Source organism: Leucopleurus acutus (genome assembly GCF_964270905.1).
Source record: "Leucopleurus acutus genome assembly, chromosome: 4".
Lineage (NCBI taxonomy): Eukaryota > Metazoa > Chordata > Mammalia > Artiodactyla > Delphinidae > Leucopleurus > Leucopleurus acutus.
In genome coordinates, this window is record NC_139146.1 from 113,091,414 (window position 1) to 113,118,974 (window position 27,561).

A 27,561-nucleotide genomic window follows, 5' to 3' on the forward strand; every position below is an offset into this window, starting at 1 on the left:
TACATATTATTGGTATGCTAAGTAATGTAAACATAGTATAGTTAAACCTAAAGTTTAAGTTTTAACACAACTACATTTTACAGAGAAAGTAACTTGTTAAAAGTCACCTGGCTAATAATATGTCAATACAACGTCAAACCTCAGGCTTTCAAACTCCACCTTGTGTCCCTCCCAGAACATCACCGCACTTCTTGAGACTTTCTTTTTAAGAAAAGACTTTACATAAAAACATTTCTCAAGATCTCCATTGTTACTTCCACTTCTAGCAAAATAGTAGAGTATGATAACCCATCATCATCACCTAGAAATGATGGATAAAAGAGATTCAGAGCTATAAGGCAATCATAGCTGACCTCCCGAGAATACAGAGAAATCTCCAAGTGCCAGACACAGAGAAGGAACTGAAAGCCGATCTGGGCAGGAGCTGATGGCATAGCTTGCCTGAGGGGTTGTGTGTATCTCTCAGTAACCTGGGGTCTTGGGATTTAATGCCTGTGCAGAGACAGAAAGTTGGAATTAAGACAAGAAGCTCACTAGCACAGAGAGATGGCAAAGAAATTTACCTGTGTTTCCCAGGGCTCAGAGAGAGCAAAAAGAGTCTGCTGAGAATTCAGAAATTCAGTCCTGTTTCTCCTGAAGATCCAAGGTTAAGTTATACTGTGTGCATAGTCTGAGAAACCCAAAGCTGAGGCATTAATATGAAAATTGACCTCAGGCCAATGGTACTTCCTGGGTCCCTTGCAGAAACTAGTATTAACTGCTGTGGAATGTCCACCCTCAACTCCAGACCACACAAGATTCTCACAGAGAAAACCACTGAAGATTAACTCAGAATTCAGAATTACAGAACATATGAAGAAAAAATCTATAGTACCATAACTAAAACAAACAAGAAGATTAAAACCCCAAGGTTTCCAATGAAGGAACAAGCTTACAAAAACTATGAAATAAGCATATTTAAAAAGATTTAAAGACACAAAAGAAGGGATCGAAACTGTAAGGAGATGACAAAATGTTATAAAAATAAAAACAACAGGCAGGTAGATTTTTTAAAAGAAATAATCACCTGAAAATGAAAAATATATTCATTAAAATTGCTTGGCGTGACAAATAGCAGGGAAATAACAATCTGTTTTTCCTCAGGTTTATCAGATATTTTTAATTGTGTATTTTCTGTGGTGAGGAAAAAATCAACTTTTGTACTATTTAAAAATAAGTATAGAGTCCACAAAGGCATCGAAAAGCATAATCTAATCAAGAATTGATAGAATTATAAAACAGTCAGTCTAGCTGGGCTGTCATTTATTATAGTTGCGTAACCTTGAGGAAGGCAGGTGGACCCCCTTGAGCCATAAGTTTCTTTGAAAGATGAAGCTAGATAAGTTTGTAACTTTTTATTTTAAAATAATTTTAGACTTACTGAAATGTTGCAAAAATAGTACAAAGAGCTCTTGAATATCCTTTATCCAGCTTCCTCCATTGTTAACATCTTACATAATCATAGGACAATAATCAAAACCAGGAAATTAGCATTGATACAATGCTGTTAATTAGTTCACAGACCTTATTCAACTTTGCCGTATTTCACCCACTGATTTTAAGCTAGACAATGTTTAAGTCCTTTTCAGCTCTAAAAACCTTTGACTGGTTTGATGTTTTAAATTCTTTACCTTTGTCTTGAGCATTAAAAGTCAAAAAATTAAATTTCCTAAAGATAGCCCAATATCCCAATATTCCGTTTAAGTATTAAATAGAACAATGCGGAACTAAGTGATTTTTTTAAAGCCATTTCAGCTTGATAAATGCCATGTAAGTAAGCCTGACTCACGTGACCCTTTCCTAATATAACTCTCTTAATTAACTTCTTCCTATGAACATAATCCTATTTCTGTGTGTTCAGAGCTCCCTACTGGTAATAATCAAATCGCATTACCCTTAGGAGCCATTCAGGAGTGGAAAAGGAGGTGGGAATGAGAAGCCCACTTAACGCAAATCTTTTTTTTTTTTTTTTAATTTCTTTTTTTTTTTTTTGGCTGCATTGGGTCTTCGTTGCTGCGCGGGCTTTCTCTAGCTGCCGAGAGCGGGGGCTACTCTTCATTGCGGTGCAGGGGCTCCTCATTGCGGTGGCTTCTCTTGTTGCAGAGCACGGGCTCTAGGCGCACAGGCTTCAGTAGTTGCAGCGCACAGCCTCAGTAATTGTGGCATGCAGGCTCTAGAGTGCAGGCTCAGTAGTTGTGGCACACGGGCTCTAGAGTGAAGGCTCAGTAGTCGTGGCGCACGGGCTTAGTTGCTCCACGGCATGTGGGATCTTCCCGGACCAGGGATCGACCCTGTGTCCCCTGCATTAGCAGGTGGATTCCTAACCACTGTGCCACCAGGAAAATCCCGAGATTCTAATTCTTAATACCTATTACATTTTCCCGTAAAGTTTCTTGGTTAAAATATTGAGCTCAGTGTAAAGGAAATCACTAGTAGATGTTATTTTCTGTTTTTTAAGCCTGGACTGTTTTTTAAACCTGGATTTTCATATACTTAGAGTCATCTCCTTGATTTTGTCATACTATGATAAAAGCAGAGGTGAGGTATTACGCAAAAGCTCTCACCTCGATGGAATGAACCCTACAAAATATCGGTATTTCTCCCTGTCTACTCATGGGCTTGGCACAAAGGTACCTTGTATTCATCATACCCAGTGCTGAACTCTAACTCTTCATCTTTTCTTCTACCAGCTCATCCCATTTGTGGCATCGCTTCCCTACACATCACCCAACCTAATAGGTGATCATCTGATTCTTCCCTCTTCTTACCCTTTACAGCCACATTTGTCAAGTTCTGTTGCTTCCACTTCCTCAATGATTCTTGTATCTGTTTACGTGTTTCCAATCTTACCTCTGTTGCTTTAGTTCAGGTTCCCATCTCTCATCTGGATTTTACAGCAGACTTATAGTTGACCAAACTGTCCACATAATTGTTAGTCACTATTGTTATCATTTTTATAAAATAAAGTCCAGCCCCTTTAAAAGAACTTTCGCATATATTCTGTGTTCTAAATCACTTCGTGCCACTAACCTACTGAAAATCTCACAGAGGCTCCCAGGTGCTTATGGGGCTGATCTCAAGGGGAAGGAACTGCATCTTACTGATCTTTGAGTCCCCCACCCCAAAGGGCTAACCACAGTAGCTAGCCCTTAACAGGTGTTCACTGACTGTTTACTGAGTTGAAATTAATGGGATTAACCAGCATCCTGTGATTCCTGTTAATTTGCGTAGTATCGCAATGGGTTTGTTTTTTTTTAAAATCTGAAAAATAGGTTTATTTCATTAGGACTTGTTAGGAAAATTCTACTTTGCCTTCCTATTATAAAGCAGAAGAGCCAGGAAATTGGCATTTGAATATTTTCTGTTTTTCTACTGTTTTTCTGTTTTCCACATTTTCACTGTGGAAATCTCCTTCCAGACTATTTTGCAACTACTCACATTCATAAACAGTCCACATCCTGGGAAAGCATGTTTATTAGCAGGATCTTATGAACAGAAGTTGAACCAGGGAGAGATGGGTAATGGAATTGGTGACTTAAGTATAAATGAGAAACAGTACAAGAAAGAAACTAGAGTGAGTTGATTCTACACATGATTATTTTAGGAATAAAATAAGAATATTGATGTTTTTCTATTACTTCAGTATTTCATCACTATCCAGGATATTATGTGCATTTTTAACTTGAATTTAGTGCCTATAAATATTAGAATGAGTATTTCCTTTGAATAAGAGAACACATTTCTCTGGGGTAATCAAAGTGCACTATCAATTACCTGATATGTCTAGGGCACTAAGATCTGGGTATCCTCCTACAGAACATTTAAAAGATGTATGCAGTTTCTCTCTCTCTCTTTCTTTCTCTCTCTCTCTCACACACACATACACACACATTCTTCTCTCCCTCTTACTATCTGAGCGGTAGAGAGACCTCTTTCAGATTTATTGTTAGATGCATTTTCATGAGAACGTGGCTTGTTTTTAGCAGTTCATCCATTCTTCTCCTTGGTCTTCACTTGAAGGCATATTCTCCTTGGGAAATTTTGATTGTTTCTATAACACCTTTGTATTTTCAATCTCACTTTAAGAAAATAGTAGCTTCAGGTTAAGAATAAGCAATAGAAACAGATTGGTGGTGTTGGTGGTGATGTTTAGATTTAGATTTCATTGCTTCAATTCTAATAAAGTTTAGAAAATGAAGGAGGAGAAAACATCATCAGTTATTTATCAAGGTAATTGTTGGTCTGTGAACATAAAATAACCATGACGGGTACCAGGGTTTCATGACCAGGAAAATGAGCTTCAGATTCAAATCCCAGCTCCTTCACTTTGGACTTGTGTGACCTCAAACAAGTTATTGAACTTCTCTGAGCATAAAGAACTTTGTCTTTAAAATGGAGATGACAGTAGCATCTTCAGAAGGATTAAATAACATAATAAGGATAACCAACACTCTTTTCAAGCACCTATGAAGTATGTAGTATTATTCTCATTTTACCAATGAGGAACAGAGACTTGTAATACCTAAGTAAGCTCCCCCAGCTTGATGTGGTGGAACTGGGTTTGAACCACTATGTTAAGTGCTTCACGCAGCGCCTGTCATATGCATTCAAGTGTTAGCTATTATTGTTTTCATTTTAAGAACTCTTCCAAGGATGATTTTTTCTGAATTTTTTCTAATTTCCCCTTGTGTTTACACCAAAAAATTTCCTGGTTAGAAAACATTTTCTGTTCATAGACAGCTGTGGGTAGAAATGAATCCATTCAATTCCCAGTATTTGCAGTGTTCACGACTATTTGGGTCTCCTTATATAATTTTAGTAGATAAAAGTCAGTAACTTCATACATGAATTGCCCTCGAATGGCTTTTAGCTCTTTTAATTGAAAGACTGGGAATTTTATGTCTAAAGTTGGATTTTATGATATCTGTTGAATTCTGTGTTAATATCTTTTCCTTCACCTTGGATAAAAATAAAGAAGCACATCATATCTTTTCTGTTTAAAATAAAAGTGGTAGAAAAGGAGACGAGAGCTCTGATTTACTTTTACTTTTCCCAGGGGTCCTCACTAACTGTGTGGCTTTCCTAGGGGAGGTGGTCCTTGTGTTTAATATGCCTGCAGACAGCCCCGCAGACGAAGGGCAGCACCTTCCTGATGGGAGGACAGCAACTCCCACCAGCACGTTCACCCAGCAAGACATCAACGAAGGCATCGTGTGGTACCGGCACTCAGGGCTCCCAGCCCAGAGTGACTCCTTCCACTTTCAGGTACCCTCTGCTTCCTGAATCTTCTGATGTCTGGATAGTCTGATGAAAACCATCACCCTTATTTATAAACAACTCAGGTCATTTTCTGTGATTGCCTGGAAGTCACATTTGGGAGAAGAAAAAAATGTAACTAGTAACATTGAGAAATTTTTTTTTAATCTGTCAATTCAGCCTTCTGGGTGTCTCTATAAGCAGAGTCATTCTACAACAAAGAGGTATATAACAGATAATGGCTAAAGTGTTTGGAAAAAAGTATTTTCAAAATGTTAAAATACCACATGGAGAAAAACGTCTTATTTTCTTTTTTCAAATGTTTTTGGAACATTTAACCACCTTATGATAAGGTCGTGGGCAGAGCAGCCAAACCCATTGGGTTCACGTTTCACTTCTGCCATGTACTAGCTTTGGGAAAATTACTTGGGCAAAATCCTTGTGCTTCAGTTTCCTCATCTGTAAAATAGCATTGCTGTAAGGATTTAATGAGTTAATACATATAAAGCATGTAGAATAGTGCCTGGTAACCGTGTAAGGGTGTGTGACTACCATTTATGGAGACTGGTCAGATACCAGTGCTATAGACTGGATGTTTGTGTCCCCGCCAAAGTTCGTATGTTGAAATCCTACCCCTCCATGTGACGGTATACGGAGGTGAGGCCTTTGATTAGAATTAGATGAGGTCATGAGGGTTGTGCCCTCGTGAATGGGGTTAGCATACTTACAAGAGTCATGCTTGCTCCCCATCTCTGCTGCCCGCCACGGGGAAACAGTGAAAAGTCGGCAGTCCACAACCCAGAAGAGGGCCCTCACTAGAACCCACCCATACTGGCACCTTGATCTCAGACTTCCAGCCTCCAGAGCTGTGAGAAATAAATTTCTATTGTTCATAAGCCACCCAGTCTACGGTACTTTTGTTAGAGTAGCCTGAGCCAACTGAGGCAACCAGACTATAAGGTTGGTTTAATTTATTCTGTCAATAAATTAAAGAACCAGCAAGTATTCTGGGCACATTCCCTGACTACTATGAAGTACAATTAGAAATTAATAATAAAAGGGCAAAAAAAAGCAAACCATTTGGAATTCCTTAATAATTACTAGTTCTAAATGGAAGTCAAAATGGCAAACTATTAAGAAATGTTGATCAGGAGGAAACAACTTATCAGAACTGAAATGATGTGGACAAAGTAATACTCGGAAGAAAATCGATGGCCTTAAGCTCTTATTGTTGAACAGAAAAGCATGAAAATTAATGGCCTAAATATTCAACTCAAGAAGCTGGAGAACCACAGAGAAGCCAAAAGAAAGCGAAAGGAAGGCATTTATAGAGGTAAGAGAGGAATTGACTAATTATAAGATGCTAGAATTAGTAAATAAGTACAAAACCTGAATCTTTGGAAAGACCCATAAAATTAGACAAACCTCTATCAAGGATAATTTGGAAATAAATAATGGAACAGAAACACAAAGGAATGAGGAAGTATGAATGAGAAAGACCATTTAAGCATAGATACAGAAAAGATCTGGGGAAAGTGTCAGGGAAAATATAAGGAAGCCCTCATGGTGATCAGCCAAAGCAGCATCACAGTCCCTCTACGTCTGAGTCACTTCCTTGGTCTAGGAATCCAGTAGGGGATAAACTACCACAATAGCTCATCTTGTTAAAATTATCGTCCATTCTGCTCCTGACGCCTGGTGTGTACATCTTCATTGTCTGACTAATTTATATTGTGTAAAAAGTGTGCTTCCCCAGAGAGCTAGTTGCAATAAACCTGGAAACAGTTAAAATGAGATTATACTGAGCACACTGAATGTCCAATGAGTGAGCAAACGTTATGTGCCCTTTGCCCAAGTTAATTTTTCAATTTTAGCACCTGAGGACTCAACAGTCCTCAAATAATGAGTCGGAATGGAAGCAAAGACCTCAATCAAAAGAAGTCACCTCAACAGACTGGACTCCTCAGATCTGCCTTTGCCTTCATTATCAGTATGGAGCACTTCCCTGGAAAGTCATTCTCAGCACCTGCTAAAATGATATTTGATTGCTTTTGCAAGTTGGTTACTAAGTGGGTTATTATAAAATAGCAGAAGTTGCTGATTTTTGTAAACAAATTCGCTAGAGTTTAAGACTCTAAAAGCATCATTACTTAGAAAGTGGTTCCCTTTGGAGGGTCTTCACACATTCTGCTCAAAATGTGTTTAGAACTCCTACCTGAAATCTCCTTCAAAATCTGTGGGATATTCTTTAGCATATCCTCAGTAGTGACAGTATATCATCCTTTGGAAGTGGATTTTAAAATAAAACCCTATAGCCCAAAGTCATTCAGAATCATGTCTGGTTAAAAAAGAAGAGTAGCAATTATTTTTAGTTAAAACAAGGAGTAATTATGAAGTAACAAGCTCAGTTTTCTTACATGATTTGTGAACCCCCTCTGAAGCATTTCAAAAAGTACATTTTGAACACTGACAGCATCTTTACTGCAAGTATGAAACAGCTCTCTGGGATCATTTTCTCTTGGATGTGAAGGTTTTGGTGTGTTTGTTTTTAAAATCTCATGGTTTGATAGGCTTATCTCATATTTTGATGTGAAACGACACAGACACTGTAGCTACGTGCTAAAATAAATGGTTGGCAACTTTCCCCATTCATCATTTTAGTGTCCCTTAGGATTTTAGACTATTTAAAAAAGATGCCATTCTAATGAGTCTCCTCGTGTCCCTTCTTTTTTATTTTCTTTAAAGCAGAAAATGCAATACAAGGAGTTGTATGGATTTAATTTCGTTTTAATGTTGATGTGCTGTCATGAGCCATCAATGCAGCCCATCTGTTACTTTGCATCTAAGACTTGGGATTTGTGTAATGCAAGTGGTATTAAAAAATTAGAGCATGGCATAGTGAGAAGAAAGCAGGCACATTTTTGGCAGGGGAAGGAGCCCTGGTTTTGGCATATTCAGATCACGTTGACATAGCCTCAGGGGATGTAATTTGAAAAAGACCAACATATTTTACACTCGTGTCTTTGCTAGGGAAGCTAGAACTGCGACCGTTGCTTGGTAATCTGCTCACCTCTCACTTCCTGCAGAGTTCCATTCCTTTTCTTCAAGAGATAGGAGAACATATCTTCCCCTTTCCTGATTTCCTAAAGCTTCCAACTTGAGTCACTGTGGTCCGTAGGAAGGTCACAAACCCGCTGACCTGGTTTTAAATACTGACCCTTGTTGGCTATGTGACCTTGACACCTTAACTTTTTGACCTTCAGTTTCCTCATCTGTAAAAAAGGAGATAATAATATCTACTTGATGGGTATTTGGTAAGAAAACTTTTGAAAAGTAGCTAGCACAGTGCCGAGCCCATGATAAGTGTGCAGTGAATGCTAGCTGTGGTTGTTAATATTATTTATGGTGACACTATAAGATGCCTTCTTGGAAACAAGTTGATATTCTGAGGCTTGAGCTCCAGGCGCCTGCTGTGATCAAGGTACAGAGAAGACAGTTTTCCTGGAGGGTGTAACTTTAGAAGACATAGAGAAAGGGCTGCTATTCCTGCCCTTTTTCTCAGGATTTACAGAACCCTGCCCCCTCTCACATGGAATTAACACAACTCCACATGGCCACATGGGCCTTAGCAATTCTTCTAACAAGCCTAAGGAGCAGACAATGGAAGGAAGGTGAGTTTAAGGGAACAGTGAGGTAGCACTGAGGAAAGGGAGAGGCTGCATGAGAAAAGCATCATTTTCCAGCATTTCTGAAGCAGGAAAGAGTTGATTTTGTGACCACTACCCTAGTTGTAAATGTTCTTAATCTTGCCTTGCAGTGATGAGGCTGGGATTTGTCATTTATAATCTAGGTGTAGATATCTGTGCTGGGTAAAGACTAAAGTGAAATAAACATCACGCATATTGATATAATGTGTTGTGTATGCTCATAATGAGACACTATGTAGCTATCAAAATTATGTTTTCAAGAATGTTTAATGGTATAGCAAAATATCGTAGTATTGTGTTAAGTAAACATTTAGAATATACAATTGTATATAGTTTCACATATACGTGGAAAAAAGATTAAACTGAAATGCAGCGATATATTAGTAACGACTATTTCTAGGTAGTGAAATTCTAGATGACTCTTATTGCTTATTTATACCTTCCTGCAACTTCACAATTGCCTAAAATGCTTATGTATCGTTTTTATAATCAGTAAAAAAAGGAATTTTAAAATATGAAGAGCAGAATGAAAATTGTAATACAGGAGCATACAGAATTCAAAGACAGATGGTTCAAAAGGGAAAAAATAAACACAGGCAATCATACTCCGCCCTCCAGAGGCTCACCAGTGTGCCGTGTCTTTGCAGGTGTCCAGTGCCACAGAGGCTCACGCCCATTTGGAGAGCCGCATGTTCAACATCGCCATCTTACCCCAGACTCCAGAAGCACCCAAACGCTCTCCAGGAGCATCTCTCCACATGACCGTGAGTTGGGTAGCAGGGCTCATGGTTTCTGCTTGGAGGAGGCAGGTTGATGGGATGTGACAGAATGCTTGGCTCAGAACACGGGCTCTGGGGTCAAAAATACCAGCCCTGTGAACTCGTTTCTCGTTGACTTGAAAGAAGAAACTTAAAATTCCCAGAGTGAAAGGAAGGTTAGAGGGAATCCACTCCAGCCTCCCATCCATTGCTGCTGAGCCCTCTTACAGCGTTCCAGACACTCACAGAACCATTCCTTGAGTACCTGAAAGGAATTTCAGGCTTATATCCATTTAATGATTACTATTTGGGTATAATTATTCAGCCAGTTAGAGTTCCATCTAGCTGGAGAAACGGTTATTCTGTTTTAGAAGTCCTGTTAGTAGTTTCCTTTCGATTAGAAAAGTTTCCTGGAGAAAGTGATGTCTGTGCTGACTCCAGAAAGATAAGTAGCAAATATCCAAGTGAAGGTTTGGGAGGCAGGTTGGAAAGAATAGTGGGGTGATGGCAAAGGGCATCACCAGGCATAAAAACAACACATGCAAAGACCCAGAGGGGAGAGACAATATGATTGTTGGGAAAATTGCGAACAGTTCAATGAGACCGTAAGATGAGACAGGCTGAAAGGGAGTGGTGAGCCTGTGGGGTTTTGCAAGCTAGATCACAGAGGAGCTTGTATGCTGCGTGGGAAGGAGTGTGGACACATGGAAAGGTTTGGAGCAAGGTGAGAGCTAAATTAGTACATGGCGTTTAGTTCAGACAATTAGCAGTTCCACTGTAATCCTATATCTATGGGGCATGTAATGCCAGACCCCTCTTCTAGACAGAGCCACAGCACATTAAGTCCTTGTAAATTAATCATCAGGGATCCACATTTTAGTTAGCGCCCACGGAATTACACTCCAAAGTGGTGTAGCACTCCTGAGCTGCAACAAAGACAGCAGGTAGAGTTCTAGAAATTATGGGTCTGGGGCTTGACAGAGACATAAAAGGGGAAACAAAGTTCTTAATGGATACATGCTATCGGCATTTCCACCGTAAACTGTAATTTAAAGAAATCATAATTCAGGAACACTATAAAGTCTATAATTCATCATTCTGACTGCAGGAGCTTGGACCAGAATTTTCTCTAAAGCGTAAAGAAAAATGTGCATATACGTTTCTTGCCAAATGCTAATGTGGTGTTATTTTGACTTTAGAGGGAAAAAAGAATGGGCCAGGAGCCATGAAGATGGCATCACTCCCGCTCTTTTGCTGAAAACCTCTAGAAACTTTTCAACATACTTAACCTTGAGGGTCTCAGGTTGCATGTTTGTAAATTAGGTCTGTTCTGCGTAATTTAGGGTATCACAAAGGTTAGTCTACTGTAAAATGTGATCAGGCTGCTCTTTCATTCCTTAAAATATACACAGTTTCTATTTCTTTTGACATTAATTAGGGCCATTACTGTAAGATATACATACTGTAAAATGTGACAAAAGCACATTCTCAATGCAGTGATTTGGACTCATCTAAGCACATAAGTTTTGTACATATTTGGTAAACACATTGTGAATACATATGCTAAATTCATACATAGTATATTCATATAGATGTTTAAGGGTAGGAGTCTACCTCTCCAATCATTCAGTTATTCAGTCTTGCACACTTGCGGGTCCCTAATTTATGCCAACTTCTGTGGAAGACATTGGAGATTCAGTGATCATGTAATGCAGTCTCTATTAGTCTATTTTAGACTTAGAGTCTAAAGAGGGAGACAAGAAAATAAATAAACAGTGACAATACAGTAATAAATGTCATGACAGAGACATGGCATGGAAGCAGATAGCAGGGCACCTAGTCCAGCAAGGCATAGGAGAGGTCAAGGAAGGCGTCCTGTAGGAGGTGAACCAAGCTGGTTGAAGTGAATATTATCTCTAAATCAGAGTCTCAAACTTCAGCCTGCATTAGGATCACCTATAGGGCTTGTTAATTCACAGATTGCTGGAGCCCACCCCAGAGTTTTCCAATTCAGTAGGTCTGGTATAGGGCTGATAATTTGAGTTTCTAACAGGTTCCCAGGTGATACTGTTGCTCTGCTCACTACACTTGCAGACCCTCTTATCTAGACTAGAAATAGGTGGAAGTTCATTCCAGGCAGAGGAGCAGCATTTGAAAAGAAGATGGAGACGCAGGAGAACATAACATGTTTGAGGAATGACGGAGAGTTCAGTTGGCTGGAGCATAAATCTTTAGGTGAAGAAGAAAGAAGAAATGAGAGATCACGGAGGACCTTAAGATAAGATGAAGGAGATTCCATTTTGTCCAGAAAGGCTGTTAGGGCAAGTAGGATACAGCAGAGAGGTGGCATGCTTAGATTCTCAATTTGAGAAGGTCATTTTGGCTGCAGGGTAGAGAACACCCCAGATGGGGCCAGACAGGGAGCAAGGAGGCCAAGAAATAGGCTACTGAAGTCACCTAGAACAAGAAAGGTTGGTGGCATGAAGGTCATGCAGTGGCAATAAGGATTAAGAGTTGGTGAGATCTTGAAGAGATACTCGTACACTCATATTCATTGCAGCATTATTCACAACAGCCAAGAGATGGAAGCAACCTAAATGTCCTTTGACAGATAAGTGGATAAAGAAAATGTGGTATATACAGCCACTGAATATTATCCGACCTTTAAAAAAAGGAAATCCTGTCATATGCTACAGTATGAATGAACCTTAAGGATATTGTCCTAAATGAAATAAGCCAATCACAAAAAGACAGATAATGCAGGATTCCACTCATATGAGCTAGTCAAACTCTTACAAACAGAAAGTAGAACGGTGGTTGCCCCTGTGGGGAATGGGTGGGGTGTGGAGAGAGAAAAGAGGAATTGTTATTCAATAGCGTTTCAGTGTTGCAAGAGGAAAAAAGTCTGGAAATCTGTTGTAGAACAATGTGCATCTAGTTAACACTACTGTACTGTACACTTAAAAGTGGTTAAGGTGGTAAAAAAAAAAAAAGTTAGGAGATTAGAGATATTTAGAGACAGTGTTCAATTAGATATGGAAGAGGGCGAAGCACCCCATTTTCTGAGCATACAGAGATGCCATTCATTGAGATGGGGAATGTATGAGGACTTGAGAGGGAGGGGGAGGGGTGGAAGGCATGATGCACTCAGTCTGGGATGTGCTTGTAAAGGGCGTGCGTATTAAGGGCAGGTAGAAGAAGATCAGTAGCTATTCAAGGTGAGTGATAAACCTTTGAGAATCATTAATGGCTGGTAGTGGTTAAATCCTCAGAAATCACTGAGATTCCCCAGGAAGATTGCACAGAATGAGAAGCAATATAATCAAATACGTGCCTAAATGAAAATTTGTTCTGTGACATTTCTGTAATTCTGTTATTCATCAAACCTAAGATCCTTTAAATGGGATCTTATGGTTTGGTAGTGCTTATCAGAATTATATGCATGCATATATATATAAGATATGTATACACATATATCATATATATATAAACATGTGTGAGATGTGTACATTTAGAATATGTATCAAATTTGAGCAAGGGGATCTGAAGACGTGCATATCGCAGCATAGATAGTGTCAGATTCTTCAAGTAAGTTAACAGATTCACATCGACTCCCAGTTCTCCAAATAATCATCCACTATTTGACTTAGGGCAAAATCTTTGATTTATTAACCTTGGTATCTTCCTCAGCATCTAGCACAATGCCTTATATAAAATAGTTGCTTAGTAAATATTTGTTGCCTAAGTGAATATTTTCAGGCCTACTTTCACATGGCTAATAATATCTTCTTGTATGACCTTTGAATTCAAACAAATTAATTATATGGGTACACACACACACACACACACACAAACACACACTTTGAATATCATATTCCCAAGCCCTCTCTTAAAGGGGAGATAAATTCTATTATCTCTTAATGTGAAAGAAGATTGATTATTTCCTTTTCTAAGTGATTGCGGTCCTCAGGGTTGGGTTGCCCAAGGTCACCACTTGAGGAAAAGGCCTTTCTTTCCTGGTTTCATTTGCTTCCAGAGTGATTGCTGTAGCAAGAGTTCTCTTAAAACCATTCTTATTGAGGCTAGCAGGGATTCAGTTAGAACAGCTGATCTTTTTGTGATATGGACTCAAGCCTGGGCCTGCTGTATTTGTTTTATGGCTATGGGTGTCTGTGTCTATGTTTTCTCTTGAGACATTTCAGATACTAGTATAATTATTATCTGCAGTCTCTGGAAATGTTTTGTTATCCTTGGAATTACTGTTGTGCTTTATCTGAGCCTTTCACACTACTTAGCATTTTCTACCTTAGAGCTATTTATGAGTTTCTCCCACTGAAAAGTGAAATTTCTTGAGGAAAAGGTCTATATCTGATTCATCTTGTATCTTCTACAGCTTTTTGCCTGGTACCTTGCACATAGTAGGTTCTTTCTAAAAATTTAGTACATGAATATATGAATTAATTAAATGTGTTGAATACATGAATATATGAATGAATTTTGTTGTCCTAACTAAACCATGTGAGAAGACGGTAGGACCTTCATTTTACTTATCTCATCTCATCATTCATGGGTGTGTGATTTCTCAGGCCCGCCATGGGCTTTGCTGCTTTGGTAGAATGACAGTCAACATGGGACATTCTTTTTTTTTTTTTTAATGGAGGGTGAAATGATAATGTCATTTATAAATTCTGACCTGGAAGTTTAAAGATGTTAGTCATGCACACTTTGCTGTATCTTAAGTGTTCAAATGTTTGCCTCTCTAATTCTTTAGGTGACATTGAAATACGATGAAAAAATATTCTTAAAAAATTATCGATGAAGTTGTTTTTTAAAGTATTTTTATTACTAGCTTAATTTTTTTCATAATAATATTTTTTCATTCATTCAACAAATTTTTATCGAGCACTTCCATGTGCCGTGTGCTCGGTGCTTGGTGTCCATGAACAAACAAAAATTCACGTTCTCATGGAGTTTACATTCTCTTGGGGGAGGGGAATAGACAATAAGTTATAAACAAAATAAATAAGCAACTCACATATAGCATGTTAGTGAGAAGTATTATGATAAAACAAAAAGTAGATCAGGGCCAAGAAGATTGGAAGTGTAGCAGGGGAGACCTAGGTTGTAACTTTAAATAAGGTGGTCAGGGTGGGTTACCTTAAGACAATGACATTTAAAGAAAGACTTGCAGAAGGTAAGAGAGATAGTTGTACAGATACCTGTGGAAAGAGCATTCCAGGCCCAGGGAACCATTCATTTAGAGGTATCAAGGTAGGAGCATGCCTAGATATTCAAGGAACAGCAAGGAAGGCAGTATGGCTGGATCAAAGTAAGTGGAAGCCAGAGGAATCTGCATGAATTCACAGATGTGCTAAGTGGGCGGATGGGGGTGGAGCAGATTCGGGACCATGTCCGCCTCACAGGCCATCGTAGGGACTTTTGATTCTGAGTAACATGGAGAGCTATTGCAGGGTGTTGAGTAGAGGTCCAATGTCCTTTTTAAAGGCATCATGCTGGCTGCTGTGCTGAAATAGACTGTTGGGGGAGGGCAAGAGAGCAGCTGGGAGGCCGTTGTGGTAATCCAGGTGAGAGAATGTGGCTCCCAGCAGGATGGTAGCAATGTCATGGGGAGAAGTGGTTGGATTCTGGAGGTATTCAGAGGTAATATGGGTATTACGGAAACCATTATTCTATAATCTTCCTTTGTTGACAGATAGTTTAATTAAAAAGAAGTGTCTTCTATAATGATTTCCATTAACTTTAGTCTCTCATTTCTTACTGTTTGATTGATAAATATTGAACACTTCAAATAGCCAATATTAAAACTGATTATACTTTGATATAGCTCAACCTCAATATTGCTTTCTTCAGAGAATCAAGTCCTCGCCTTTTCTGCTTAGTGTCTCTTTCTATTAGTAAAAAAATAGTATCAACAAGTTCTGTAATAAAACATCTGTTTTCTTGGCTAGAACACATTTCCCTTTTCTGTCGTCCTAGGTCCATGATAATTCTTTTTTCTTACCACTTTATTGTTTTAGGGACGTCTAAATTTTCGAAAATATCCCATAATACTTTGAGAATTTTCAGATATCCTGATGGTTTTGAGATTAAAAGGTGGCAAACGGTACTGAACAATGTACTCACCCTGCACTTTTTGTCCGTGTACCTGTGCCCACACGTGAACACATTTATAGATGTATGCACACATGCATGGGCTGTAAACACCTTACATAGGGCGTATATTTTTCTTTTGTTGTCCTAACCTGTTTTATTTTAGGGTGAGAGACCAGCTGCTATTTGCAATTCTGATTTTCCTTGCTCCTTACATTCCAGACCTGAGCAATGACCTGAAATAGGGGGTTGTCCTAACCTGCAAATGCTGCCTCTCCCAGGACGAGTATGCCTTGGGGACAGTTACGAAGCAACTGCAATGTTCAATCTTTTCACTGGTAAAAGGAAGAACACCACGACCTCCTCCATGAGAATTACTGAGCCCTACTCAATCCTTCCCTAAATGGGAAATTCCTTCTGAAAGTAGCAGAGCTTGAAAGAGCAGGAGAGCATGTCAAACGCTAACTCTTCAAGGGTCAGTTCGGAAGAGTCTGCAATGAGCAGATATTTTTGTTCTGTCTTATTATCGGCATGTGTGACCCAGGCAAGGGGCCCGTGCTCACACTCCTTTTCCATTTTCTCCTCCCCACCCTGTGTTTTTGCTGCTGTCCCCAAATCTCTATTAGGTCTGGTCATGGAATTCTGAATCTCTCCTTTTCTTCCAATGTTGTCCACTGTTAATGGGTTGTGAACACACACAGGTGAATGGACTGTGAAAGCTGCACACACATTGGCCTTCAGATTAATTTCACTTGACTCGTTCATTGGGTCCTGAAAGCTAGAAGCAAAAAAGCAGTATCTAGTTCTTTTGAATAGTACAGTGGAGATGAAGAGAAATATTGACTATTGTTATAAGCTGTAATAAACACACAATTCTTAAATCTCTGAATTCAAATGGTGAGCCTCTTTGGCATTTGAGGTGAGTTCATCTTTAGCCATTTGAAACCATCAAAGTTAAAAAAGGAAAAGAATGCATCACAGTTCCCCCTAGTAAGCTGGAGGGTTGGGAGAAATGCTCACCAGATATAATCTTAGGCCGTTAAATGAGAGGAGCAGAGCTGTAGGGATCCAGCTGTGAATAGTAGAATAGCCAGCTGTGATGGTTCATTTCCAAACATGTACCACTGTGAGTTCCAACTAGGGAGAAGTGATCATATTGGGGCACCCACAGCAGGTACCAACATAAACCCAGGGGGCCAAGGGCAGGGGAGAGAAGGGCAAATCAGCCAGGACGCATCTGCACGGAGACCAGATCCTCCCTTTGAACTCTCAGAGAAAATTTTGCTAAATGTGACTAACAGAGTAAGTTGATTTTTTTTTTTTTTAATGAGGTTTGTTTTTGCCTCTGGCTTTTGTTTTCGTCACACTGTTTTCTCTTCTTCTCTCTTCAACTTTGTGTAGGCTCGGGAGGACGGCCTGACTGTGATTCAGCCTCATTCTCTCTCCTTTGTAAACTCTGAGAGACCAAGTGGAAAGATAATATATAATATCACTCTACCTTTGCATCCCAGTCAAGGTAAGGCGTGCAGTAAATGATGTTTGGAGTGGTGCTGTTGTCTTCTACTTGTTGACCAGCCTTAGAAGCTCTGGAATTCTGTCTGCTTCTACTCGTTGAGGATTTAAGGAGTAACAATTATTCATCACCTCTGTTCCTGTCCTCTGAGTTGAGAACCAGTTGAGAGGGAGACACTGTGGCCGGACAGATGGAGATGAATGTGTCAGCTTTGGTACTGACAGAGCTGTACTGGAGAACACAGTGTGCACATAACTTCATCACTGGATGAGTTCCCCTCCCACGCACAGGCAGAACTGGACAGACCCACGCACTGCCTGTAGGGACAGGGCCTGCCCTGGTGAGGTTCTGATAGGCGAGTGGACCAGAATGAGCATGCGCTAAGGACAAGGAGCTCTGCCAGAGAGCCCAGTGGGGGCTGAGCCACACATACTCAGTTTCTCCCCCGCATGGATAAGGCTCTCCTCCTCTCTCTTTTTTTTTTTTTTTGCGTTACGCGGGCCTCTCACTGCTGTGGCCTTTCCCGTTGCGGAGCACAGGCTCCAGACGCGCAGGCTCAGCAGCCATGGCTCACGGGCCCGGCCGCTCCGCGGCATGTGGGATCCTCCCGGACCAGGGCACGAACCCGTGTCCCCTGCATCGGCAGGCGGACTCTCAACCACTGCGCCACCAGGGAAGCCCCTCCTCCTCTTTTTTTTTAACCAAGGTAATAAATGCTGTTTATGACTTATAGCAGTTTACATAGTGCTCCTACATATTAATACCCTATGAGCTTCAAAAAACCAATTACGTTTACAGTAGTATTACCGGTCACCCAAATGAAGGGGAAGGAAACTTCCTAATTGTGAGAATGTGCAAGTGTTCTCCTTAAGGAGATACTGACCCAGAAGACCATTTAGTATCTGTCATGTCAAATGCTTCACAACTCTGGAATTCCCATCGTGACAAACATGTGTCAGCACACGGCTCTGTGCTCTCATACAGGAGCATGGAAATGTGGAACTACAATTAGAGGAGAGGTGGGCCCTGGCCATCAGTCCCCAGCCTTCAGATCCCTTAACTTTGGGCTCAGCTACCAAGCCTGTTCCCCGAGAGATGTGTGTGTGCCTTACAGCAAGGAGATCAGCTTCTACGAAGACACTTCTGCTCCTGTCTCTGAGGCTGCTCTCCCAAGACCAGCCACTGCCTTAGCTATGAGCCTTTCACATTATCAATTTCTCCCAAGGAGAAATTAAATTTCATTTCCCTTTTGATAAAGTCCAAAGAAATTAAAAGCCTAAAAGTCCTCCGTCTTCTTTTTTCATCTGCTAAGCCATAGCTAGAGTCGTCCTCCCTACGTTGCTAGGGTGGAGATGTTCTTTCAGACCAGCATCCTGAATGACTGTAGGTCTGTCAGTCCCTCAGAAGCTGAATTAGTGTCCTCCTTTTAAAGAGTAAGTAGGACGTGAAAGATGATCATAGCATCAGTTCTGTACCTGCAGAATTTAGAAATGACAGGCAAATCTGCCACCCCTAAAGCATTTATAACTTAGTGAGAATTGCAAATCCAGATCTTAGAACAATCAAGATCCATGTTACTATTGCCAAAGGTCATCACAGAGACTAAGGATTTTCTGAAGGAAAGAGGGTAGATTGAAAAAAATCTTAACAGCCTCACCAGGAGACCGGCCTGTGCCATTTTTGTAGCGACCTTGACCTTTGAACTTAGACTCAATTGAGAGAATCTCATAATTATGGTACAGTGTCTATGACTTCAGAATTCCCAGGTCTAAGCTACATTAGGGGGCAGTAGTTTGCATCTTACTATTGTTTATGGTCAATGAGACCTAGTCAAGAGTATCTGGGTTTCAGATTTGCCCTTTTCTTGAATAACTGAAGAAGAGCATACCAAGAACAAGCTGAGAGCAATTGTTCCTGAAGGATGAAAGACTTCCACCGGTGGGAAAGGCAGCTTTATGGCTCTGATCATTCAGTCAGCCGTCAGAATTACTGTTGATTGCTCATGCCGTCTCTCCTCCTCCTAGGCATCATCGAACACAGGGACCAGCCTCTCTCTCCCATCCGGTATTTCACCCAGGAAGACATTAACCAGGGCAACATTATGTACCGTCCCCCCACTGCAGCCCCCCACCTCCAGGAGATCATGGCCTTCTCCTTTGCTGGTAATGCTTTTTTTCTCTATTTTGAGGCACCCAAGGCACTATATTCTACAACCACTCCTTGTGGTTCTTCAGGGCATACTTTTAATAAAGCCTTATTTTGTGCCTCCTGTATGGCAAGGCCCGAATGGGCCTTGGAGATCTAGTGGTGAGCAAAAAGAGGCAGGAATCCTGGCGAGTTTGGGGATCCTAGGTATAGAGACAGAATTTGATCAATAATCCCAGTAATGAATGTTTAATTGCAGGCTGAGATAAGAGCTCTAAAAAGAAGGAAGAATGTTCAGTGGTGGAATTGGATGTAGCAAGACTGACCTAGACTGAGGGTCCACTGGAGGCTGCCCCAGGGAGATATTGACAGAAGAGGGGTGGGTAGAAGCTAACTAGGCTAAGTGTGTGTGTCGGGATCATTGGGAGAACATTCCTGAAGGAAGGGCACATGCCCCTGTGCAGAGGCCCTGGGAGGGAGAGAATGTGATGTTCTAGGCACTGAAAAAAGTCATTGTGTCTGGAATGTGGAGGGTTGAACAGAGTGGGGATGGGCCTGCAGGGAGAGATAGAGGGCAGACCTTAAGGCCACTGTGAGACTGCAGGGATTGGGAGCCTTATCCCAAGAACAATAAGGACCTGGTGGAGGTTTTAAGTTATAGGAAGATGCCTTTTCATAAACATCTCTTTGACTGCAGTGATGGGAGTGATTTGAGGACGAAGCCAGGACAGATGGGCATGTGGATGTGGGGAATCTAGTGAGAAGGATCCTGCCATACTTCATGGAAGGTCCCATGTAGGCGACCTTTGGGATTAAAACCAGGATTTGACAAAGACACCTTTTTTAAAGAAGAGAAGATTGAGCAAAAGAATAACTACATTTCTAATTCAAGCAAGTGTGTGCCCTTCCACTAAGCCAGGATAGCCTTAATCCTTGCTACCCATTAGTCTCCCCTTGACCCAGTATTCAAAGCTGCTGAGTTTTAAGTCCCTACCCCTAAATATTTCTGTGCTTTGGAATGATTCTAAAAATCTTGAAGCCTGTTTCTTTATGATCTTTAAGATGTATGTGTCACATAACACGATTAATATAGAGTATTATTTTTATATAGTAGCTTTAATCATACAGAACAGTTGGTGATTTCTTATGGTGAGTTGAACACGGGTTGAATAATTTTAGAGTTATGTTTTCAAGTATGGCAAACATTTAAAGTAATATTTGCCATTATTTAATATGCCATTATAGATGCAATTGTCTAGAAAATAATGAACTCCTCGATTAGATTGAAAATCCCTAAGCACTGGGATAGACCTCTTCTCTAAGAGTATCCCCAGTGTTTACTAACTGGATAACTCATAACCAGTGAAAATGTTCATGGTCCTCTAACCCCAACTTTACAAGACCTACTTTACAAGAAACTCAGGTCATCCTGGGCTTAGAGGGAAAGAAAACATGTCAGCCCTGGTTGAGGTTATTTCCGAATCCACTATGCTCGCCTGTGTTCCTAGAGCCTTTTTAGAGAGAGCAGACTCCTATCCTGTATAATCTAGGGGATAAATGCCACGAGATAAATCTCTTACACTGTTATAGTGTGTAAATCAGTGTCCCAGGCATCACTATATTCTACAATGGAATTGACCCACCAGAAAGCCGTGTCAGTGACATACGACATCACCCACATTCACCGATTTGTAGGATTTTATGTACTGGTAAAATGGGATCTGAATAAATGTATTATAAATCACTCTAACTGATGTGATATAAAATTATTCCACTCTGTGGTTCTTTTTGTTACTTAAAATTAGCGTTGGTACCATTAAAGTCAACATAACATTAGCAAACAACCTGATGATCTTTCCTTAAGTCATAATAATTTAGGTTAAAATGTCCTTTACTTTTCTAACCTCTGCCCTATAGTTTGTACCTTTCCCATCTATTTCTGGCCCCAAAATGTTTAGTATACTGATTTTCTGTCTTCTGTTCTTTCAGGTCTCCCAGACTCAGTGAAATTCCACTTCACAGGTGAAAATTTTAATCTCAATTTTATTAGAAGATGGAATTTTTCCTTCTTTTTGCTGTCTTCATCATTACTTTTAGCTATTTTCTAAGAACAACTTAAAAGTTACATAAGTTTCTTCTAAAATAATCACATGGCTAGTTAAAATAGTAATAGCTTAACTTTGTATTCATAGAAAAAATAATTATAATCCACCAAGGATACCAAAGATTAGTGTTCTTTAAGCCCAGTTTCAACTTGTCCTAATATCTATTAAAAAGAGGTAATAATGATTAAGATCTTAGACTTTGGATCCAGTCTGCCTGGGGTTCAGCCTACTGTGGAATAGTTTCTTAACGTCTCTGTACCTGAATGCCTTATCCATCAATGAGGATAATAAATAATAATTACATATGTGTAAAGCTCCCAAAACAGAGGCACATACAGGCTTACCTCGTTTTATTGCACTTTACTTTGTTGTGCTTCATAGATACTGCATTTTTTACAAGTTGAAGGTTTGTGGCAACGCTGTGTAAAGAAGTCTATCAGTGCCATTTTTCCAGAAGCATTTGCTTACTTCCTGTCTGTGTGTCACATTTTGGTAATTTTTGCAATATTTCAAACTTTTTCATTATTAATATATTTGTTGTAGTGATCTGTGAGCAGTGATCTTTGATGTTAATATTGTAATTGCTTTGGGGCCCCAGGAACCACACCCATATAAGACAGTAAGCCTAATAAAAGTTGTGTGTGTTCCGACTGTTCCACCAACTGGCCATTCCTCTGTTTCTTTCCCTCTCCTCAGGCCTCCATATTCCCTGAGACACAACAATATTGAAATTAAGCGAATTAATAACCCTACAATGACCTCTAAGGTTTCAAGTGAAGGAAAAGTCACACATCTCTCACTTTAAATCAAAAACTAGGAATGATTAAGCTTAGTGAGGGAGGCATGTCAAAAGCCAGAATGGGCCAAAAGCTAGGTCTCTTGTGCCAAACAGCCAAGCTGTGAATGCAAAGGAAAAGTTCTTGAAGGAAATTAAAAGTGCTCCTCCAGTGTACACACAAATGATAAGAAAGCAAAACAGCCTTATTGCTGATAGGAAGAAAGTTTTAGTGGTCTGGAGAGAAGATCAAACCAGCCACAGTATTCCCTTAAGCCAAAACCTAATCCAAAGCAAGGCCCTAACTCTCTTCAATCCTATGAAAGCTGAGAGAAATGAGGAAGCTGCAGAAGAAAAGTTTGAAGCTAGCAGAGGTTGGTTCATGCCGTTTAAGGAAAGAAGCCATCTTCTTAACATAAAAGTGCAAGGTGAAGCAGTAAGTGCTGGCGCAGAAGCTGCAGCAAGTTATCCAGATGATTTAGCTAAGATCATTAATGATGGTGGCTACACTAAACAACAAATTTTCAATGTAGATGAAACAGCCTTCTATTGGAAGTGTTCTGACCCAGACAGTGAGTTGTGATAGCTGTGTATAGACCTCAGCATCCTAGTTTTAGTTCAAGTACAGTAGAAGCTGAGTGCCAGTAAGCAAAAGCAGAATCAGACCTGGCATCTATGCTGATGCAAAGTAGAGACAAACTTTCTTAACTTAGGTCTAGAGTGAGGATGGATGACCATAAATCCTTAAACAGCTGTTTAGTTCGGATTGACTATTCCATTAGAATCAACCATCCATATGTCCTATTATATTTCATGTAGGGATAAATCTTAGTAGGGATAAAGTCATCTCCCTCAAACTCTCAGATATTCTTTTCTTCTTTGAGGGTTAAAAAGTCACACTTGAATTAATAGTAAATTTTAGGGTTGTGTCACTGGTTTTTTTTTTTTTTTTATTGCGGTATAATTGACACATAACATTGCATTATTTTCAGTTGTACAACATAATAAGTTGATATTTGTATATATTGCAAAATGATCACCACAATAAGTCTAGTTAACATCTGTCACCATGTATAGTTACAAATTTTTTTCTTGTGATCAGAACTTTAAAAATCTACTCTCTTAGCAATTTTCCAATATGGAATACAGTATTATTAACTATAGTCACCATGCTATACATTATATTCCCATGTTTTATTTATCCATTCATCCACCAGTGGACATTTAGGTTGTTTCCACATCTTGAGTGTTGTGAATAGTGCTGCAATAAACATGGAAGTGCATGTATCTCTTCGAGATACTGATTTTATTTCCTTTGGATACACACCCAGAAGTGGGATTACCACATCATGTGGCAGTTCTAGTTTTAATTTTTTTAGGAGACTTAATACTATTTTATGTAGTGGCCGCACCAATTTGCATTCCCAGCAACAGTATAAAAAGGTTCCCTTTTCCCCATGCCCTCATAACACTTGTTATCTTTTGTCTTTTTGATGATAGCCATTCTAAGAGGTGTGAGGTGATATCTCATTGTGGTTTTGATTTGCGTTTCCCTGATGATTAGTGAGTGAGAAACTTTTCATGAACATGTTGGCCATCTGTGTATCTTTTTTGAAAAATGTTGTTTCAGATTTTCTGCCCATTTTAAAAATCAGATTGTGGGTTTTTATGCTATTGAGTTGTATGAGTTCTTCATATATATATATATATATATATATATTTTTTTTTTTTTTTTGGATATTAACCCCTCATCAGATGCATGATTTACAAATATTTTCTCCCATTCTGTAGGTTGCCTTTTCATTTTGTTGATGGTTTCCTTTGCTGTGCAAGTGTGATGTAGTCCCACTTGTTTATTTTTGCTTTTGTTGTCAAATTCAAAAAGCCAAGGCTGGTGTCAAGGAGCTTACCGCCTATGTTTTCGTCTAGGAGTTTTATAGTTTCAGGTCTTATGTTCAAGTCTTTTTTTTTTTTTTTGCGATACGTGGGCCACTCACTGTTGTGGCCTGTCCTGTTGCGGAGCACAGGCTCCGGATGCGCAGGCTCAGCGGCCATGGCTCACAGGCCCAGCCGCTCCATGGCATGTGAGATCTTCCCAGACCAGGGCACAAACCCATGTCCCCTGCATCGGCAGGCGGACTCTCAACCACTGCACCACCAGGGAAGCCCATGTTCAAGTCTTTAATCCATTTTGAGTTAATTTTTGTGTATGGTGTAAGCTACTGGTTCATTTTCCTTCTATTGCATATGGCTGTCCAGTTTTCTTAACACCGTGTCTTGAAGAGACTGTCCTTTCCCCATTTTATAGTCTTTGTTATTTTTCATAAATTAATTGACCTGATATCTATTGGCTCTCTATTCTGTTCCTTTGATCTATATATCTGTTTTTATGTCAATACCATACTGTTTTGATTACTGTAACTTTGGAGTACAGTTTGAAATCAGGGCTCATGATGCCTCCAGCTTTGTTCTTCTTTCTCAAGACTGCTTGGCTATTTGGGGTTTTTTTGTAGTTCCATACAAATTTTAGGATTGTTTGTCTAATTTTTGTGGAAAATGCCATTGGAATTTTGATAGAGATTGCATTGAATTTGGAGATTGCTTTGGGTATTATGGTCGTTTTGACAATATTAATTCTTCTAATCCATGAGTGTGGAATATCTTTCCATTTATTTGTGTCTTCAGTTTCTTTCATCAATGTCATATAGTTTTCATTGTACAGGTCTTTCACCTCCTTGGTTAAATTTATCCCTAGGTATTTTATTCTTTTTGATGCAATTGTAAATGGGATTATTTTCTTAATTTCTCTTTCTACTGGTTTGTTATTAGTGTATAGAAATGCAGTGGATTTTTATGTATTGATTTCACATTCTGCAACTGTACTGAATTCATTTGTTCTCTTGGTTTTCGGTGGACTCCTTAGGGTTTTCTATATATAATATCATGTTATCTGCAAATAGTGACAGTTTTCTTTCTTTCTTTCTGATTTGACTGCCTTTTATTTCTTTTTCTAGTGTTCTGTCATTGTTGAAAAGAACCTAGTATCAGCTCATTTCTAGTGACAGACTTATAGATAGTTCATACATCAGTAATAAGATACAACAGATTATAGCAGTTTACATTTTACAAAACGATTTACAATATAAGTTGTCTTATTTAATCCTAATAACAATATTGTAAGGACAGGTTTTATTTTAGCATTTGAAAGCTGAGGAAACTAAGGGTCATTAGAGTAGTAATCTGCTCATGTTTCCGTACCTGGTAAGCAGTAGAACCAGGATTTTAATACAAGTTTCTGACTCTGAGTATGAGATATTTAATTTAGTCTGTCTGTATGTGTTATGGTCGTGCAAAACAAGTATCATGGTAGTGTGCCAGTTTGGTTTCCAAGCCTCAATACTTACCTGAAAGCTTGAATAGGTGAAGGGGTTAACTATTAACCTTCTCCAGGACTTTAAGTTAAATGATCCATGAACCTATTATACAGAGTAAAGGAAATGGACCTTGGGCCGACCTTAAATTAATTTATCTTGTTTCTGCCTGAGCTTCTTTTTTTTACTGTTGAGTGATTTTTTAAAAAAAATTATTTTGGACTTAATTTTTTAGAGCAGTTTTAGGTTTACAACAAAATTGAGAGGAAGGGGACTTCCCTGGTGGTCCAGTGGGTGGGACTCCATGCTCCCAATGCAGGGGGCATGGGTTCGATCCCTGGTCGGGGAACTAGATCCCGTATGCATGCCACAGCTAAGAAGTCCACATGCTGCAACTAAAAGATTCCTGCATGCCACAACTAAAGGTCCCGCATGCCACGACTATGACCCCATCAGCCAAAATAAATAAATAAATATATTTTTTTAAAAGTGAGAGGAAGGTACAGACATTTTCCCCATACCCCCTGCCCCAACATATGCATAGCATAGCCTCTCCAATTATCAACATCACTCACTAGAATGGTACACTTTTTACCAAGGATAAACCTACATTTCCACATCATAATCACCCAAAGTCCAGTTTGCTCTAGAGTTCACTCTTTGTGTTGTGTATACTATGGGTTTAGACCAAGATATGGCATTTTTGCCCTATGGCATTTCCATCATTATAATATCATATAGAATATTTTCACTGCCCTAAAAATATTCTGTGCTCTGCCTATTCACCTCCCCCCACCTTTGGCAACCACTATTTTTATTGTCTTCCATAGTTTTACTCTTTTCAGAATATCATATAGTTGTACTCATACAATATGTATCCTTTTCAGATTGGCTTCTTTCACTAAGTAATATGCATTTAAGATTCCTCCTTCTTTTCATAGCTTGGTAGCTCATTTATTTTGAGTGTTGAATAATATTCCATGGTCCAGCTGTACCACAGTTTATCCATTCACCTACTAAAGGACATCTTGGGCTGCTTCCCAGTTTTGGCAATTATGAATAAAGCTGCTATAAACATCTGTGTGCAGGTTTTTTGTGTAGACCTAAGTTTTCAGCTCCTCTGGGTAAATACCAAGGAGTGCAATTGCTGAATTGTGTGTTTAGTGAGAGTATGTCTAGTTTTATAAGAACCAGCCAAACTGTCTTCCAAAGTGGCTGAACCATTTTGCATTCCCACTAGCAATATATGAGAGCTCCTTTTGCTCTACGTCCTTACAAGCATTTGGTGTTGTCAGTGTTCCAAATTTTGCCCATTATAATTGGTGCACAGTAGGATCTTATTGTTGTTTTAATTTGCAATTTTTTGCTGACATATGATGATGGGCATATTTTCATATGCTTATTTGCCATTTGTCTCTTCTTTGGTGAGGTATTTGTTAAGGTTTTCAGTCTGTTTTCTAATTGGGTTGTTTCTTATTGTTGAGTTTTAAGAGTTCCTTGTACATTTTGGATAAGAGTCCTTTATCGGATGTGTCTTTTGCAAATATTTTTTCCCAGACTGTGGCTTGTCCTCTCATTCTCTTGACATTTTCTTTCACAGAGCAGAAGTTTTTAAATTTAATGAAATCCAGCTCATCAATTATTTTTTTCATGAATCGTGTCTTTGGTGTCATATCTAAAAAGGTATCACCATACCCAAGGTCATCTAGGTTTTTTACTATGTTATCATCTAAGAGTTTGTAGTTTTGCAGCTTACATTTAGTTCCATGATCCATTTTGAG

General features: G+C 39.4%; 1 protein-coding gene across 1 annotated transcript in view; it reads left to right on the forward strand.

Annotated features, from left to right (window-relative positions):
- FRAS1 (Fraser extracellular matrix complex subunit 1) overlaps positions 1–27,561 on the forward strand; it is a gene marked incomplete at its 3' end in the record, with an annotated part of 462,769 nt that overhangs the window by 327,398 nt on the left and 107,810 nt on the right. Inside the window, exons 31-35 of the mRNA XM_082837588.1 lie at positions 5,126–5,304; positions 9,650–9,766; positions 17,273–17,387; positions 19,409–19,546; positions 21,519–21,551. Coding sequence (XP_082693714.1) covers positions 5,126–5,304; positions 9,650–9,766; positions 17,273–17,387; positions 19,409–19,546; positions 21,519–21,551 — 582 coding nt within the window. The remainder of the gene's footprint in view (positions 1–5,125; positions 5,305–9,649; positions 9,767–17,272; positions 17,388–19,408; positions 19,547–21,518; positions 21,552–27,561) is intronic.